This window comes from Triturus cristatus, chromosome 1_1 (genome assembly GCF_964204655.1).
Source record: "Triturus cristatus chromosome 1_1, aTriCri1.1, whole genome shotgun sequence".
Classification (NCBI taxonomy): domain Eukaryota; kingdom Metazoa; phylum Chordata; class Amphibia; order Caudata; family Salamandridae; genus Triturus; species Triturus cristatus.
In genome coordinates this window covers 1,121,090,894-1,121,107,769 of record NC_140579.1, presented here as the reverse complement: position 1 = coordinate 1,121,107,769, position 16,876 = coordinate 1,121,090,894, and the positions used below count along the sequence as shown (strand labels likewise).

The following is a 16,876-nucleotide window of genomic DNA, read 5'->3' as shown; positions in this document are numbered from 1 at the left end:
GATCTGGTTTTAGACTCCTTTCCAAGCAGCAGAGCAAAACAACTGATCTTGGCTCAATTCTTTCTAACCATTATGCTGTCCATATGGGTGGAGGGTATCACACAAGGCTCTGTGTTATCTTTTTATTTAAGTTCTATATGAATCCTTTAATGGCGATCATCCTTTCTTTTGGATTTGATGTTTGCACATACACAAACACCCGAATAATCTTCATGCTGTTCATATTCATCCAGTGATGTCTCTCCCTTGAGACACTGCCTTTTGCCAGTACATATGTGGATGAAACAATTCTAGTTTACATTTAAGATGGAAGTGCTCTTAACCAGAGGTAATCTTAATATTTGTAATTCCTCTCTTGGCCATGGGATTTTGGTCCTCTCCTACAAACTGCTAAATATGTCCGGAGCCTTGGTATTAGAATTAAATCTTTACAGATGTATAATCAAGTTTTGTCAGTTATTTCACCTTGATTTTGCCTTATGTGGCCTATTCTTCAAATGCCTCCTCTGTCAAGATTCCGTCCCAGGTCGATGCTCCTCAGGATTCGAGCGATGCAATAGGGTGTCCACCCCTTGATATCCACAACTCCTGCACTTATGGCACGGAAGATTAGAGCGATCAAGTGAGGGAAGGGAAGGAAGGGAACAGCGGGGAGTAGAACCTGTAAAAGAAAAAACACACAAAAAACATATAACACATATAAACAGTTATGACTACACTCATGAATTCTCGCTATGACCAAGGCTCCTTTCTATCCAGCACACATAGACCACGGCCACTCTATTCCACGTGCAACCCACTCCACTAGTTCTTGGTTGCTCGAGCAGCTGTCGTTACCTCAGGCAGCCCATACACGATGGCTACCGGTGAGTGAAAGGAACACAAAGAAAAAACCTTAATTCACCAATACAGCAGGGCAAGGACTGGGGTATGAATCAGGCTGGAGAGAACCCTTCAGATTCCCCCCCGGTATATCTCCAAGGTACCCCTCTGTTGACAGGAGAATGAGGCGTTTATCGTACTCCAGAGGCACCCCCCCTGAACTTAAGCAGAGTTCTCGGACAGTCGAATAGTGCGGTTACTTCACCGCTCTCATGTATAGGATTTGCCCAATATCCCGCTAATCAGTTCTAACACAATTCCGACGGTTACTTCACTGCCCTTTAGTCACGGTAAATCCATCTTATGGCACAAAGTACGGGTGATTGACTAGCGGTTGCTTCACCGCATCATAGTTCCAGATACTGCTAATTTCTCCAGGGGGAGACAGAAGCTCTGTAGCCTCTTCTCCCGTACGGTGCTTAACCCCCCCCCCAAAACGAACACAGCTCACTTAACTGGCTGTTGGCACAGAAGTCTCTCGGGCACTCTAGACTGATGATCCTCGGAAGAGTCAAGGTGGGGAGGAGAAGCCACGACAGCCCTCGCGGGTCCTGCACACCGTGGCGGGCACTGGATGGAACGTTTCCCGAATCCGAAGGCAAAATGGATGACGGACTCGTTCTCAGAATTACGCACAACGTGCAGTGCGTGTCGCGTCTTTTGAAGGTCGCGACTCCTCCCCTATTACTGCGGCCCTCTGGGAATAGCAGTTTTCGTAGGCGCCAAAGCCCGATTCCTGACATCCTCTATTGCCAATTCAGAGAAGAGGGATTTTTGTAGCCTCCATTATAGGTTTCAGGTTAGAATACTGCATCATCATTTACATTAGTATTAACAACCTACTTGGTAGGCGTCATACTTTTCAAAACCACACAGGTACCCCATTGTACAGCCCCACTAGGCCTATTCTCAAGGCCTTCCGTTTACAATGTCTTCGTCAGCTCTGCTTGGTTTGTGTTTTATACAGAGACACTCCAAAATTAATTACTTAAGTAATTTCAACTTCTATTCCAACCAGTCAACTTCACTTTTCTCTGTGCCTGCATGTTCTCCACTACCCCAAAGCCTGTTGGGTGGTGTGAATATTCCACGTCTAGCAGGAATTGCCTCCAACACCTTGCTGAAATATATGCACCTTGTATCCAATCACTTGGGCTTTAGACATGCTGTTAAAACTTTATTTCCCTAATTCTGTTTACTTCAGTTTTTAATTTATTCCATTTAGCAATAAGATCCCTTTTGGTGATAGTGTGCTTAACAAACCAAACTTAAAAATACTGACATCTCTTTAATTTCATAATGAAATCAGTCTCTACATTGTGTGGCCGAACCCTTTTGTTCAAGTATGCTTCCATTACTTTATAGTGTAGTATATTAATATAGAGCTGTTCCATGTCTATTGTTGCCGTAACCTCATTGTCTCTGGAAGTGTGGCATTCTGTTAAATCTGCAGTGTCTTTTATTTGAGATTGTAAACGTGATATAAAAGGTTTTAGTAAAAAGAGCAAGTATAGGCCCAGCTGTTCAAGTAAATAATTACTAACAGACACTGTTTGTCACCCTTGTGTATGTGTTACCTAAATAAGCTGGGAGTCTGAATCCAGAGCGCAATACAAAAAAAAAAACAGGCTGAAAACTTTTGTCCCAAGACCAGGTCTGCAACACACTATATCACCTGTATAGAAAATGCTCCAGAGAGCACATTTACAAATATTAACCCATTTCTGAAGTCCTGTCCAAAGGAGTTGAAGTAACTCTGAAATATGTTTGACTAAATATTGCTTTAATATATGCCTACCTCCCTTTTCCCTCTTTTGCTTGACTTCCTCACTCTATGGCAATGCATTGAACTTGCCAACATGTTCATCATTATCATTAAAGATTATTATGGGGAATGAAACTTTATTTGTAGTCCAGTTCTAAATTATTACACTTCTTATTGAATTGGTAAACCAACCGTCTTTTCCATTGGAGGGTGAATTGGTGAACAATATTGTGAGGTATTTCAGATGTCTGGTTATGAGCTTCAAAGTGAAATACCAGTAAGCCAATTGAGCTGTACCCTGATCAACCTGAAGTCTGAAAGGCGCACAGTACTGTTTTTTCTTGCTGTAATGTTTAATGCCCTGCTACTTATTTCCTTTCCTTTTTCTGTTTGCAAAAAACTATGCCTGTACAATATAAAATGTTCACTTAAATTGACCAGGTTTCACAAAAAAGGGAAACAATGTGCATATTCGTGCATGAAAAGAAGACTTTTTGAGGTAAGTGTTCCATTGTCCTACTCTAGATGGAATATATTTACTGTTCCATAATTCAGTAAATATTTTCCATTTATCGGTTTTCCTATATATTTTTTCCTTACCTGTGGCAGGGCATGTGCCAGTATGTTTAAGTCGGTGTTCCTGAATATCAAGGTCGACCTACAATGGTGAAGAAAGTTACCCAAATCTATGACCTGGTCCCTTGTCACAGTCACCTTTGAAATCCTAAGGAAATCTGCCCATCTTCTTGGGGAATTGTCCATGATAGTGGCATTAGAGCTCATGGCTTTCCAAGCTAGGCCTTCAAAATGAACTGGTCTACAATGTTTGCACAACCATATGAAGACACGGAACTTGCTGGTGGTCTATTGAGCAAAGCAGTTTGTTTCCTTCTTATTATTGGCTTCCTTATAGGCTACTTTTACAGTTCTTTTATCTTATTCTTTTTAATAGGTATGATTAAGATTATTTTCAGGCCTTGTTTTTACTTGCTATAAAGCCACGTCGTTTCCATTTGTTTTTTTTTTTTATTCGGTTAGAAAGAGTTTTTTTTAATTCTTTTTTTTTTTAATACCTCATACCCGGGTAGTGAGTAATTTAAACACTTTAAAGAAGGATCACTTGATAATAAACTAGCATTATAAGTGAGTAATTTATCTATTCTATTCTATGGGACTTGCAAAGCGCATAGTCACCCGAATTGGACCTTCTGGTGCTGAAATAGTTCAAGCGCAGAAAACTCAACCAAGTTATGCAAATAGGCGATTCTCAGGATGCTTTCTGAAACTGAGTTAATCTCCAGTCATCCGTAGTTTAATAGGCAGAGAGTTCCATAGTTTAGGAATCAGGAAGGGAAAAGAATTCCCTCCACTCCTGGTTTTCTACACTATAGGAGTTGCAGCTAGAAGAGAAGTGGAGAATCTCCAGGTTCTTGTTGGCTTGTAGGATCGTATCAGTTGCTTTAAAAGAATAGGGCCCTTTTATAGTAAGCTTGATAGGCAATGCAAAGAGCCTTAAATGTAGTCATCTTTTTTAATGGGTAACCAGTGAAGGGTGGCAGGTATCCCGAAACAGATTTGGTGTCTAATTATCTTAAAAAGACCCACAGCTGCATTTTGTTCTGTCTGCAATCAATTTAATACATAATATGTGCCTCTCATATTAAGTGCGTTCTAGTCTATATTAGAGCCCACTAAAGCGTGGCCAAAGGTCCCCTGAGTGGAATTTAGTAGGATTTCTAAAATCTTTTTAAGTGTTTTGAAAATGCCGAAGCAGATGGCTGCTAATTTCCGTACCCATGTTCAAAAGAGAGCTAGTTATCCAACCACATGCCCAGATTTGTTTTTACCATAGCTTTAGACTGAGGCTGGGTACCTAGGGACTCTGGCCAACAGATTAGGGACAACCAATTTAGATAATTACCAGCCACCATAACTTCTGTTTTTTCCCATTCAAACCGAATGAAGCCATCTATTTTGCTACCTCAAAGTCAAGGTTTCAGTTCATAAGATTTTGAGTGCTTTTCAGTGGCTAAAGAAATGACAATCTGGGTATCGTCCGTGTACGAAACAAGTGAGAGACCAAAAGATTGAGCAATCTCCCCAAGTGGACAAACATACACATTGAACAGCATGTGGCCCAACGAGGAGCCCTGCAGCACCCCACACTTGAGAGGAAGAGGCTGACTAAAAAGGTTTGTCGTGCACCTGGAAGCTCTGATCTTCCAAAAAATGATACCCACTTCAAAGCCAAGTTGGTTACCCTTGAACTCCGTAATCTCTGCAACAAAACTGCATTAGATACTGTTTTGAATGCGGCATTGAAGTCTAATAAAATAACTGCTGAACCACCTTGGTCCAAGGTAATTTTAAGATCCTCCGCGGCTGCCAAGAGAGCAGTCTCGGTACTGTGGCCAGAACCAAACCCAGTTTGCGATGGATGATGGATCATTCCCCTCCAGGAAGGCTGATAGTTGGTAGTTAAAGTACTTCTCTAATATCTTGCCCAGACCAGGATGCATGGATATAGGCCTGTAGTTTTCTGCTTAGTCCATGGTTCATATTAGCAAAAATAAATCCATTTGTGGTACTTTGTAACCAAAGTTTCCTTTTGTAAGGATTTCCAAGCTCCGTTGTGGTTAAACTCTGCCATGCAGCATCACTTTTGTTTTGGTAATGCTGTTCAAGGATCTGTGTGTTTAAGCTGTAATTGCATTTTGACCTTTTAATTTATTTTTACCTATATTTGTTGCACAAGTACCATCTGCAGAGCTTTTATGAAATCATTTGCAGTGAAAAACATGGGTGACTTTCAGTTTTGATTCCTGGCCTTTTCAATAAGGCAGGTTTTCTGTCCATCTCACTTGTTCTAATAAGCTGCAACTGACAGGTTTATGGGTATTTGGTTCCTTAAGGTGGTTGAAGGCTATGCGTTACTACTCTGGATTTGGTGTTCCATATCTGCTGTATGTCTTGCAGTCCTAAAGTTAGGAGCATTTTTGCTCAGTGTTTTTACGTCTGCCTTATAGGAGTCTTTTCCTTCGTCTTCAAGTTTCTTTGATGCATAGTGCCCTTTCTTGTTGCTTAGTCTTATAGCAGTCTGTGCTTTCTGTGTGGAAAGATAAGCAGCCTCAGGTTAAGATCTACGGGGTGCATATGGTGGCTGTTTGTGCTGGGTAAAGAGTTTCTAATTCACACACATAAATGAGCACCTAATCTTTGTTTATCTCCACAGTTGCTTGATATAAGCTTGGAAGTGGAGGACCTAGAAGACTCACAGCGCCTGAGTGATGACACAGAGGTTACCTCGGAGGTGAGTGGTGAAGATGGAAATGGGTGACTTTCTTCTACTGTGTGCCTGAACCCAACTGGTCTCGTGTTGTATATAGCTGGCGTATATGTGCTGCCCTCTCGTGCATCTATATTTTTCTTTCTCAGAAGATATGTAAAGCCTAATATGTATCAAGGGTCAAGCTATGACCATGTAATTGAGTTGTGCGCACTGGCAGTCCTTCATCACGTTCTCTACTGTATCTATAACAGTCCTGATTTGCAAATAGGAACACGTTTGTGAGAATTTTTCCATTCTGTAGCTTCTGTTTTTCTTTATTTAAACTTTTGACCATTATGCATTTTTGCTAATATGTATTGATTTTCCAATTCTACATTTTAATTGTGAAGTTGCATTTATTATCTGGTAAATCGGGAATCTTTGTGTCAAACCAAATACTTCACAGTATTGTTGGTCGATTGTTCACACTCACAAGTTGTTGTTTTTTTAAATTTCTAGTGTGCCTTTCATTTGTACAAGAACAACAGATAAGCATTTCTGGATTCACTTGCATTGTACTATTCCTCCATCTTGTGTCTGAATTCGAAATTGTATTTTGCAGTTCTCGTTTGTTGGTAGGCGTCATTGACCATTTAGTGCCATGTTCCTCCTTGGATGATGTCAGATGTATGCCCCCGAAGCCCCTCAGGGTGGACGCCATATTCAAATTATTTTTTCCACAATTAGGTCTGGAAGTACTGTTGAGCACTCCAGAGTGGAAGAAGAGGAAGCACCTTTCTTTAAGAAACACCAAAAGACCACTGTTTAACGGAAAAAGTAACACAGCTGTCATCCAACGTTGAGGGAAAATGCGAATCCACTTAACACTGAAAGTGGAACGTTTCTTCCTGAAAAAGACCTCAGCCACGTGGGTTGCAGAATAAGAAACTGGTATGAATCCATGCTACCACAAGTTTGCCTAGAAGGATAGCTGTGAAGTCTGCAACCTCCGTTTAACGAAGGTTCACAGCACAGATGGGTGTGACGTGTGCACAGTGTCCCAGCCAATACCTTGAAGACCAAGGAAGAAACCAAAGGTGGGGTCACTAAGTCATGTCACAGACACAGAAGCATGGTTCACACAAGGGCCTTGTGCTCCCTAGCCATGAGATAGTCCAAAAGGAAGGAAGAAAGAAAGCGTCAACAGGAGGAAGATCCCCAAACCAGTGAAGTCATTGAGGTAGAGTGAGAAGATTCCAAAGAGGTTGTTGTCAAAAGACAGACACTAAGAAGCACACTGTAACACTTCCTAGAGGCAAAGTGGAACAGAGCCACCAGCGGTTGAGGGCAAGTCAAAACTCCGCAAACCCCACAGGTCAAAGTCGAAAGACACTGTTGGTGGTAAACCCACAGAACTGGCCTGACTGTCAAAGGGGATCAATGGAGGCTCTTATAAGCAGTAAGAAGGAGACTATGAAGAGGAACAAACCAAACTGCCACCTCTGTTAACATCTGAACCTCAAGAGGAATCGGTGGAAGATTATTTTCTAATACAGGGAAGCATAGGAAAAGGTCATGTTTGAGCAGGATCAATTCCAGCAGCTGCAAACAACCGAAGAGGCATGGAAAGACCTTTACACAAGTTCACCTGAGGAAGGGGATCAACATATACCCTTTGAAGCCTTTATCTCCCAACGGCATAGTAGTACACAATGACTTGGTGAAAAGAGCAGCAGGCATGTATGGAGTCCAGTTAGAAGATAAACATCCTGCTGGAGACACTACTGCCTTCACTAAAGATGAATTCAGGTTATTTATTTGGAAGTAAAGCGCTCTATCACTATAGTTGGAGTCTCTTAGCGCTGAGAGAAGCTACAGTCCAAAGGTAGAGATACATGCTTATAGGTCAGTGCTAAAAAAGCAGATTTTTAAGGTCCTTCAACAAAACAGCGCTGGCAAAGAGCAAATTTCAATAAGAGTAGAATTCCAGCTGATTGTTCCCAAAACCTGGAAAGAAAGACCACCCTACAGTAAGTTCCTTCCTATGCTGCCTAGTGTGCTCAACCAAGGATGGGAAACATTTAGACAACTTGCTGCTGCCAAGTGGGGGGGGGGGGGGGGGGGGAGGATGTCACTTCCAGGGAGGTAAAACAATACAGATATTCTACCTACAATCTGGCCTACATCATGAACAATGGTACTGCTCACTCCATCATTCTGACTAGTGCATGGAAGAGAGCTAACACACCAGCCATCATGGGGCACCCTTCAAACTAAGAGAGCCAAAGAGCTGAAATGGTGAATAGGACGATGGAAAGGTCTGCAACCATCTAGTGGCCCATTGCTAACTCTAATGCATTGTTCAACATGGAGTGGGGAGCCCACGTGGGTAAACTGAACTTCAGGAGCCTATAGAGATGAAGCCCCAAGGAATCAGTAAACACATAAATGTGCTAGAACTCAAGCAAATCTACGTAGGCCTGAAACACTTTCAAACACAAGTTGCAAGGACAGTACAAATCCAGACGGACAGTACTACCCCCATGTTTTACCTCCACCAACAGAAAAGGGCAAGATCATATGTTCAGTCCTAACTAGCATAGGATATATGGAAATTGGCCATTCAGAGAACCATTACACTTGTGGTAATACACCGGTCAGGGGTGCAAAAGCCTGAAACGGACATGTTAAGAAGACAAACTCATCACCTGAGTGGGAGCTCAAACAAGAAATAGTGGAGCGAATCTTTTAATAGGTGGGACAGTAGAGTCTCTTAAAATTCATAGCTTGTTGTGGACTCATCGAAATTTAGAGGATGAAGCCGAGTTTGTTCCAGGAATTTAAGCTGGTGACTGTGTGCAGTGCTGTTTCCAAGATTTCTTACATTGCACATCTAAATTAGATACATTTAGTTGTTTAACCCAACCTTTCGCAACTTCCCTATACATTTAACTCCCAACAATTCCGTCCGCTCATCTTTACTTCAGCACCCCATTCACCTTCCCATCAAAACAATTGTGATATTTCAGTGCAGAAATTGCATTTGAGCCTTTTTCTGGAAGTTGATTCTCCACAAACTTAACAGGGTATATGGTAGGAAAACCACCTACCTTCATTTCTACCTCTCCATGCCCCTGCCCTTTACGTACTCTAACCACTTTTGAAGCCATTGCAGAAACCCTTTTTGTAGAAACATATCATTTACCTAACTCCTTATTCTGTTGCAGTAGCAAGAACAGCACCCCAAACTCCAGTCTGCCTCCACAATACGTTCAGTAGCAATAGTGATATATCACTACAAAAGTATATAAAGAAAGAGTTGCTGGCATTAAAGTGTGGCCATAAACACAGGAGAGCGTTTACTCACTCACTTAATTTCACTAATTCTTTAACTCCTGGTTTGTAACTGAGATCCATATGTTTGAAGTTATCTTTTTATGTAATGTTCCATACCATACTGTTGGACATAAAACAGGAGTAGTGTATGCCTTGCTGGTTTCAATTATTTGAATCGGGGTCTACCATTGAAACTTGGAGCATTTATGATGTATTATGAAACTACTTTTGCATATAGTAAGCCTAAGTCTGTTTGTAAACTTTTTCCAGACAGTGTGAGAGATAGCACATTTAACGTACTCTCTTTCCTTCAATCTGCTCAGGGCTGCTGGCAATGTACCAAGTGTAAGAAATTCAACTCTCCAATCAAGCGATACTGCTTCCGCTGCTGGGCCCTGCGCAAAAACTGGTATCTTGATTGCCCTAAACTTGCACATTCCCTGTCCACGTCGGACATCACTGCCAAGTTGGGAGAAAAAGAAAACGATGAGGGGATTGACATCCCAGACTGCCGCAGGACCATATCCGCTCCAGTTGTAAGGCCCAGAGACCAGCAACCTCTCCAGGATAGACCCAGATTGGTCTGTGTCGAGTCTGAATCGCTGGACTTGGCGCGTCCTGCCTATGCATCTCTTGGCACATCCAGGAGCCATAAGAACATGCTGTCTCTGAACCAGAAGTCTGAGGAACAGCAGAAAGAGGAGGAATTGGCCCTCTTGGAGTCCACCAAGTCGATTCTAGAACCTTGCCAGCTCTGCCACCGCAAGCCACGCAATGGAAACATTATACATGGCAGGACAGCCCACCTAGTTGCGTGCTTTCTCTGTGCCAAAACATTGCAGCGGGGTGGACAGCCCTGTCCAGTTTGCAAGAAGCAAATCCAGATGGTGGTTAAAACATTCATCGCTTAGCTGTGTCTCTGCAGAGAAATGGAAGCTGTCTTGGGTCACTGCCAGGAGCAGGAAGGTGTAACAGAAATGGGCCACACAGTACCTCGTCCCTAAACAATCCCGTTAGTTTGAGCGGCCTGTTCCAAAAGCCTGTAGCATGTTTACAAGTTGTAGTGTTATCTATCAAAACGAGTGCTGCCTCGCTTTCGGTCGTGTAATGTTTGGATCCGCAGAGCTGCATCCCCAAGCATTGCAACTTGTTTGGCTATCTGTCCTGTAGAGTGGATCACATTTTTTTGCCCTGATACTTAGTCTGCATTTCACGGTCTTCTCTGGTATAGCTCAGTGTTTCAGAAAACCGATCCTGCACTCACTGCCCACCTCAGAAAACACTGTGCAAGTCTGTGAGAAGGTAACATTATGACTATCAGTACTCAAACCTTTTGGGCAAAACATGAAAATGTTATTAGAGGGCATAATAGCATGCATCACAAAATCAAAAGCATGCTGGAAGTAAGCAATTGACTTTAAATCTGGCATTGGCCACCCATTAAACCCCCCATCAGTGAATGAATGGGACGCTACTTTATTTCTATATAATCTAGGACCCTCCACATTGTTTGTGTATGGACGTTTGCTGTGTTGGCTTGTTCACCTTTGCTCTATTCTTCTCCATTTACAGTGCCATTTCTCTGCAGGGACACTGTGCCCCTTACCCATGAGAACAGCTATCGCTGCCAAACCGTTGCAAGTACAGCCACCATGATGTGTCATCACAGCATTGTATGTTTGAGCAACTTCAGTACCAAGACATGAGTATGTGGATCCTTTTTTGATCACGTGGTTCCGGTTTACCAGAATATGTAATGTTTTTGTTATGATCAAGTATGCTTTTGACGTTTCTGCACCAGTTCATTGGCTCACAACTGCCTCAATGGTGGCTTTCCTCGTGACTTCAGGAATGTGTTGGAAAGAAGGCAGACTGTGACATTGCATGCAAGAAGTGACGTTCTGTTTTGTTAAAGAAAGGCGATGTAAAGGATTGTTGTGCTTTGAGGCACCTGGTCTACTCCTTACAGATGCCAAATGTACCTTTAAGGTCCCTAAGTCAGTTTTTCTCTCACTCTTGTTTCTGGGGACCTGAAGGTAAACTGAGCACCTTGCATGTACTTGAGAATGTATGCCTCTAGCCAAGCAGGCGATTTCTCACCATAATGCACCTCCATGTACTGCTCTCCGTTCAGCACCTGGGATGTGTGGTGAATGACTCCAATACCTAGAACACCCTCTTTGTTGGATTTTATGCCATACATGAAAGTTTGGAGTTTTTTTATTTAGTAATTTGTTGGAAGATGGTACATGGGATAGCAAGTTCGAATCTATGTTTCGGACATAAAGCACTGCAACATATTGTCTTCAAAGCACATTGATTGCAGTTTGTTCAGCTCCTATTTCTGATGAAATTCTGAGTATTACAACTCCTTCTTTTTTCATGCAGAATAATGCAAAGTAGCTGAGCAGAGTTGTTTATAATGTAATCTGTCCTTCGGAAGTGATTCTCTTGCCTTCTGGATGATGGTTTGGGGAGCAGCACTAAGCTCAGCTTTTTCACTGTACACTATTTTCTCCCAAATGGCTCAACGCAGCACAGCTTTATTGAGCATCTCCTCAGCACTTTTGATATACTTGCATCTGAAGCATAAACACATACAGCCGCAGAGCAGTAACCCACTTGGTAGGAAGTGCTTTTATGTATACGCAAGCTAAATTGATAATGATCAGTGTTCCTCATCGTTTGTATGACCATGACTCCCTCCTCCCCCAGCACATCCCCAGGTATTGCAATGTGTGCAACAATAGCATGTATGATGAAAACTCATTGAGAAGGAAGCGGGACTAAGACCAGTTAAAAGTACGCAATTGGATAAACTAATATGGCCTGCCCACCTAGTATCTGTTCTCCAGCTGCCAAAACAACGTAGGCCCTACATTGTCTCTAGCCTTTCCCCTACTGTACAGACCGACTCATACAAGTCCCTATGGGGGAGAGGTAGCCTGAAAGTGTTGCTGGAAAAGAGTTGTCCTTGTCTTATAATAAAAAGTAGAAGTTGCAAACTACAAGTGATATGGAGTTTGCAGTGATTTGCAGGCACCCTGTCCCTGAAATTAGGTTCATAACCTTTTTTTTTGTATATAACTGTGGTGTAAATCACAATTCATATACGAAAGGGGAATATGCACACTTGCACGATGATCTAAGTGAAATTCGTTTTTGATGTTTTGCTGCACCGGATCGTGTTGCTGTGGCTAGAGCTTTGCTCAGGAATCATGTTGTTCTGCTGCCATCCCTCTGCCCCCTCACTACCATTATTTTCTGGAAGATATTGGACTTCCATTTTAATGAGGTGTCTGTATTACCATTGTGTGGCAGTGTTTTCTTTTGCCCCTGCTAGTAGATAAGGCTGGACCAGCCACAGCTTTGGCTCCGTAATACAGTAGTCAGATTTGCTTTGACTTCTAAAGTTCCTACGCTTTCATTTGCACCACTTTGAAAGCACTTGGCTTTACTTGAATTGTTTCTTTATTGCATTTGTTCTGCAGACTGAGCAGGTGTGATTTGTTGTAGCAAAAGAGTAGGGTGCATTACAATATATGCACCTTTTGCAAACTAGAATCTTAATGATTTCTGCCTGTTGGCCTGCCTTAATTACTAGTAAATAGACTATTGAATCCTGATTTAGGCCCAACTTTTGCTGTCGTGGTAATGGTTCTTTCCTTAGTATTAATAGTATTTGAATCAGTGAAATGAAGTGTACACGTCTGTGTTTTTACCCAGGAGTTGGAAGGTCCTACTCCTCATCCTCAGGACTCTGTATCGTGCCCTATAAAGTTAGCTGGTTCATGAATTGTTTATACACTATGGCTTTTTCCCGTCAGTGTTGTTATTATAGCTGTTCCCAGTAGAACGCCAGTCCTGTTCCTAGTTGATAAGGCAGCTACGGCTGGCAAGGCCCTGCCAGCACACCTTTGGTACTGGGTATGGGCAGCTAGTAAGTGTTACTTTTCCTGTAAACACAGAGAGGTGCCTCGTGCTCCAGGACTCCCTCTTGAAGTGCCACAACCCTCCCAGCTGAGCTTACAGAAAAAAATCGTTCTCTTATGGTTCCTCCAGTTTAATGTCTGCTCTATCTCAGCCTAAAAGTGTCCGCAGAACCGATTAACCACCCTTCTCTCCCTGACTGCCAACTTCTGTTTGGACCAAATGGATACGTGCACTACTTAAACCAGTCTGCTGTTTGTTGTTTGTTACATTGCTAAAAGCTCTCACAAGTTTAATTTCATTTTACATGTGGTTGTTGTGTGACACACAAGCCTTGAAGGATTGTTTTCGTGTGTGGTGTGTTGACCTGAAGTTTGACTAAACGATTGAGAACTTAACAAGTATTCTGTGTATTTTCTGGGTGAGGGAGTTGTGTTTTGAAGCAAATTTCATTGTCAATGTCACGTAAAGTAGCAGGAAGATCGTTCCAAAGTTTTGCGGCCAGAAGGGCAAACGAATGCTCACCTTTCCTCACCTGCTTGATCCTAGGAATTGTTAACAGTTGTGCATTTGACGATCTCCATCTGATGGTATATTAATGTTTTGCATGATCAGTCTGATACATTCGACCCATACCATGAAAAGCCCAGTAAGCAATGTCTAAGCTTTTTAATTGAATTCTATTGTTCACTGGGAGCCAGTATAGGCATCTAAGATGTGGTGGTATATGTTGATGACAAGGTATCTTCAAAATAAGCGTGGCCATGGCATTTTGCATCAGTTGAAGCCACCTAACCAAATATGGAGGAAGACCAAGATATAGTTTGTTAGCATAATCCAATCTGGAGGTAACCAAAGCATTGTGACACACTGTATTTCGCACTGAGGCAGGCAGGATGTCCAAAAATCTCCTTAAAGAGCGGCCTGAGTGAGGCATAGCTTAAAGACTTCCTGAGAAATGGCAGGTGTTTTATCAATGGGGAACACCAGCTGTGGATCATCGGCATTCAGAACCACCATAAAGCAATAAGACTGAAAAATTCTAGCAAAAGGGACCCTTTAGACCTCAAATAGCATTGGGCTCAGTAAAGAGCCCTGTGCCACTCTATAATTTAGATCTTTAAATTTTGACCTGAAGAGAAAGATCATGTTTGATTGGCTTCTGTTAGAGAGGAAAGATTGTATCCAGCAGATGGACAGCCGATTGACCCCCACACTTGCCACAGCTTTGGCTCCGTAATACAGTTGTCAGATTTCCTTTGACTTCCATTTGTTCTGCAGATTGAGCAAGTGTGATTTGCTGAAACGAAAGAGTAGGGTGCATTAAACTATACAATCAAGATGGAGTGTGACACAGCGTCCAATGCTGCAGGTAAGTACAGCAGCACTGGAGAAGCAGAGTGCCCTTGATCCAAGTTCAACTTAATTCATTTGGGAACTTTGAGCACCGTCCATTCTGCACTTTCATTGGATTAAAACTGTGTTGTAATTATTCTCTTTTCCATATGGTACAATCCGTTCCCCCTGTTCCCTTCCCCTCCTTTCCGCTGCCCTTGGAATGTTGTGAACATTCCATTGCGAGCGCCTGGCTAACTGTTATACTGGGCAATGGAGACTGACTGAATGGATTAAACTGCAGTTACCTTGAAGATTCTTCGTGTATTATTTCACTGGCGACGAAGGTCTGTTGCGTGAAGGGCAACGAGTCGGTCTTCCCTTCATGTGTGGCCCGTAATCTGCTGAACATTACCATCGTTGGAGCGGAAGATTCAGCGTGTAAAGGAATCGGAACGAGGAGGACGGGGGAAATCACATCCGGGTTTGCAGCGTCATAGCGGGAGGAGTCTCTCCACTGTTGTGGGAGAAGATCACGCTTGACGCGGGACAGCCCAGGGGTGGAGCCTCGTAATATTAATCCGATCCGGGTCGGCTGTCAGTGTCAGCGAGAGGAGCGTTTTCTCTGTTCGGGAAGAGATCTCGTCTGACGCAAGGACGGTCAGGGTAAAGCTTTTGTTCGCTCTGTGTTCAAAGTGGGAAATTAATCTTGGAGGGAGGTTGGGGTTGAGTGAACTACAGTTCCTCGGTTGTGAGAGACATAGGATACAGAAGGAGTTTTGCGCAATTGTGGCAGGAGCGCTGTGGAGGAAAAGTAATTGAGTTTGACTCACTCCATCTCATTGAGGAATATTTAGAAAGATATATGGATATTTAAATGAGGAAAATTTATGGTTGAATAAATACTCTCCATAGATTTATCAGCCCATTTTGGAAACGCAAAAGGAGTTGACAGTAAGCAGTTAAGCACATTGGAATAGTAAAGACTGGAAGAAGTAAATATGGCAGCAGCGAGTATGAGCCAGCCGCCTCCGTTCTTATCTGAAGCAGGAGAACCTAGCATGACATGGAAGAACTGGATAAAAGGGTTTGAAACCTATTTGATTGCCATTGGGGCAAATGGGTTCTCAGCGCTACGCAGACAGCATATTTTACTACATAATTTGGGAGCAGAAGGAAGGAAAGTTTTTGATAGTCTCCCTGACATTGAGGATGATGATGAGGAAATTGGTGAAAGAGATGTTTATGCCGTGACTCTTAGGAAGTTAGAGTTACAATTCGCAGATGAAATAAATGTGGTTTTGGAGAGACATACATTTTATGGTAGGACCCAAGGAAAGAATGAAAGTGTGAGTAATTACATTGCTATATTGAGAGGTTTAGCGAATACGTGCGAATTCAGTGAGTTGACTGATTCACTTATTAGGGATCAGTTAGTACGATGTACAAACAATAAAAAGATACAAGAGAAGTTGTTAGTTGGAAATCCAGACTTGAAAAAAGCCATAGAAATTGCGAAAAGTATAGAGCACACAGCGGTATGCATAAAAGAAATGTCTGTTTCTAGTGATAAGGATGTAAATGAAATAAGTGAGGAATTAAAATATGTTTGTGCTGTTAATAGTAAGAAAAAATACGAGAATTCTATTGAATAACAGAAGAAAACATTTAACCCAGAGAGCAAAGTGAGATGTTTTAGGTGCGGAAGCACAGGTCATTTAGCAAATAATGTCATGTGTTGGGCCAGGACGGCTATGTGTAGAAAATGTAATCGTAAGGGGCATTTTGTACGCATGTGTAAGGATGTTGTTGAGAAAAATGTAAACGCAATTGGTACATATGAAGAGAGTAATTGTGAGTTTGTTTTACAAGTGGATGTGAAAGGAGCTGAAGGAGTACACTTGGTTGATTTACCGAAGTGTAATATAGAACTAGAAGGGAAAAAAGTAGAGGTTTATGCAGATTCATGTTCCCCTCTTACTTTCATAAATGGAGAAACATTTCATTCCCTTTTTGGAGAAAATGAGGTATCGCTTATTGAACCAGATGTTGTGCCAGTGGGATATAATAAAGACCCTATCCCATTAGTAGGAATGGTGGTTATGAAGATCATGTTCAAGGGAAGGAGTACAGTTGGTAAGGTGTATGTGGCCAAATGTGGGTCAAATCTTTTGGGTTGGGCCCATCAAAAAGATTTGGGAATAAAACTTTATCCTAGTGCAGAATTCCCAGTTCTATTGGTAGACAGATCGGTTTGCGGAACAGAGTTAATTAATGAATTTCCAGAAGTGTTCACGGAAAAATTGGGATGTTTGAAGGAATTCCAACATAAAATAATTCTAAAAGAGAATGCAAAACCT

The 16,876-nt window shown here is 42.1% G+C and overlaps 1 protein-coding gene across 8 annotated transcripts in view; it reads left to right on the top strand.

Annotated features, from left to right (window-relative positions):
* Positions 1-13,582, top strand: part of MDM4 (MDM4 regulator of p53) — a 554,746-nt gene extending 541,164 nt beyond the window's left edge. For all 8 annotated transcript variants that reach the window (XM_085651207.1, XM_085651206.1, XM_085651198.1 and 5 more), the window contains 2 exons: positions 5,880-5,957; positions 9,575-13,582. In XM_085651207.1, the coding sequence (XP_085507333.1) occupies positions 5,880-5,957; positions 9,575-10,162 (666 nt within the window). In that variant the 3' untranslated portion in view covers positions 10,163-13,582. The remainder of the gene's footprint in view (positions 1-5,879; positions 5,958-9,574) is intronic.
* The last annotated feature ends 3,294 nt before the right edge of the window (positions 13,583-16,876 follow it).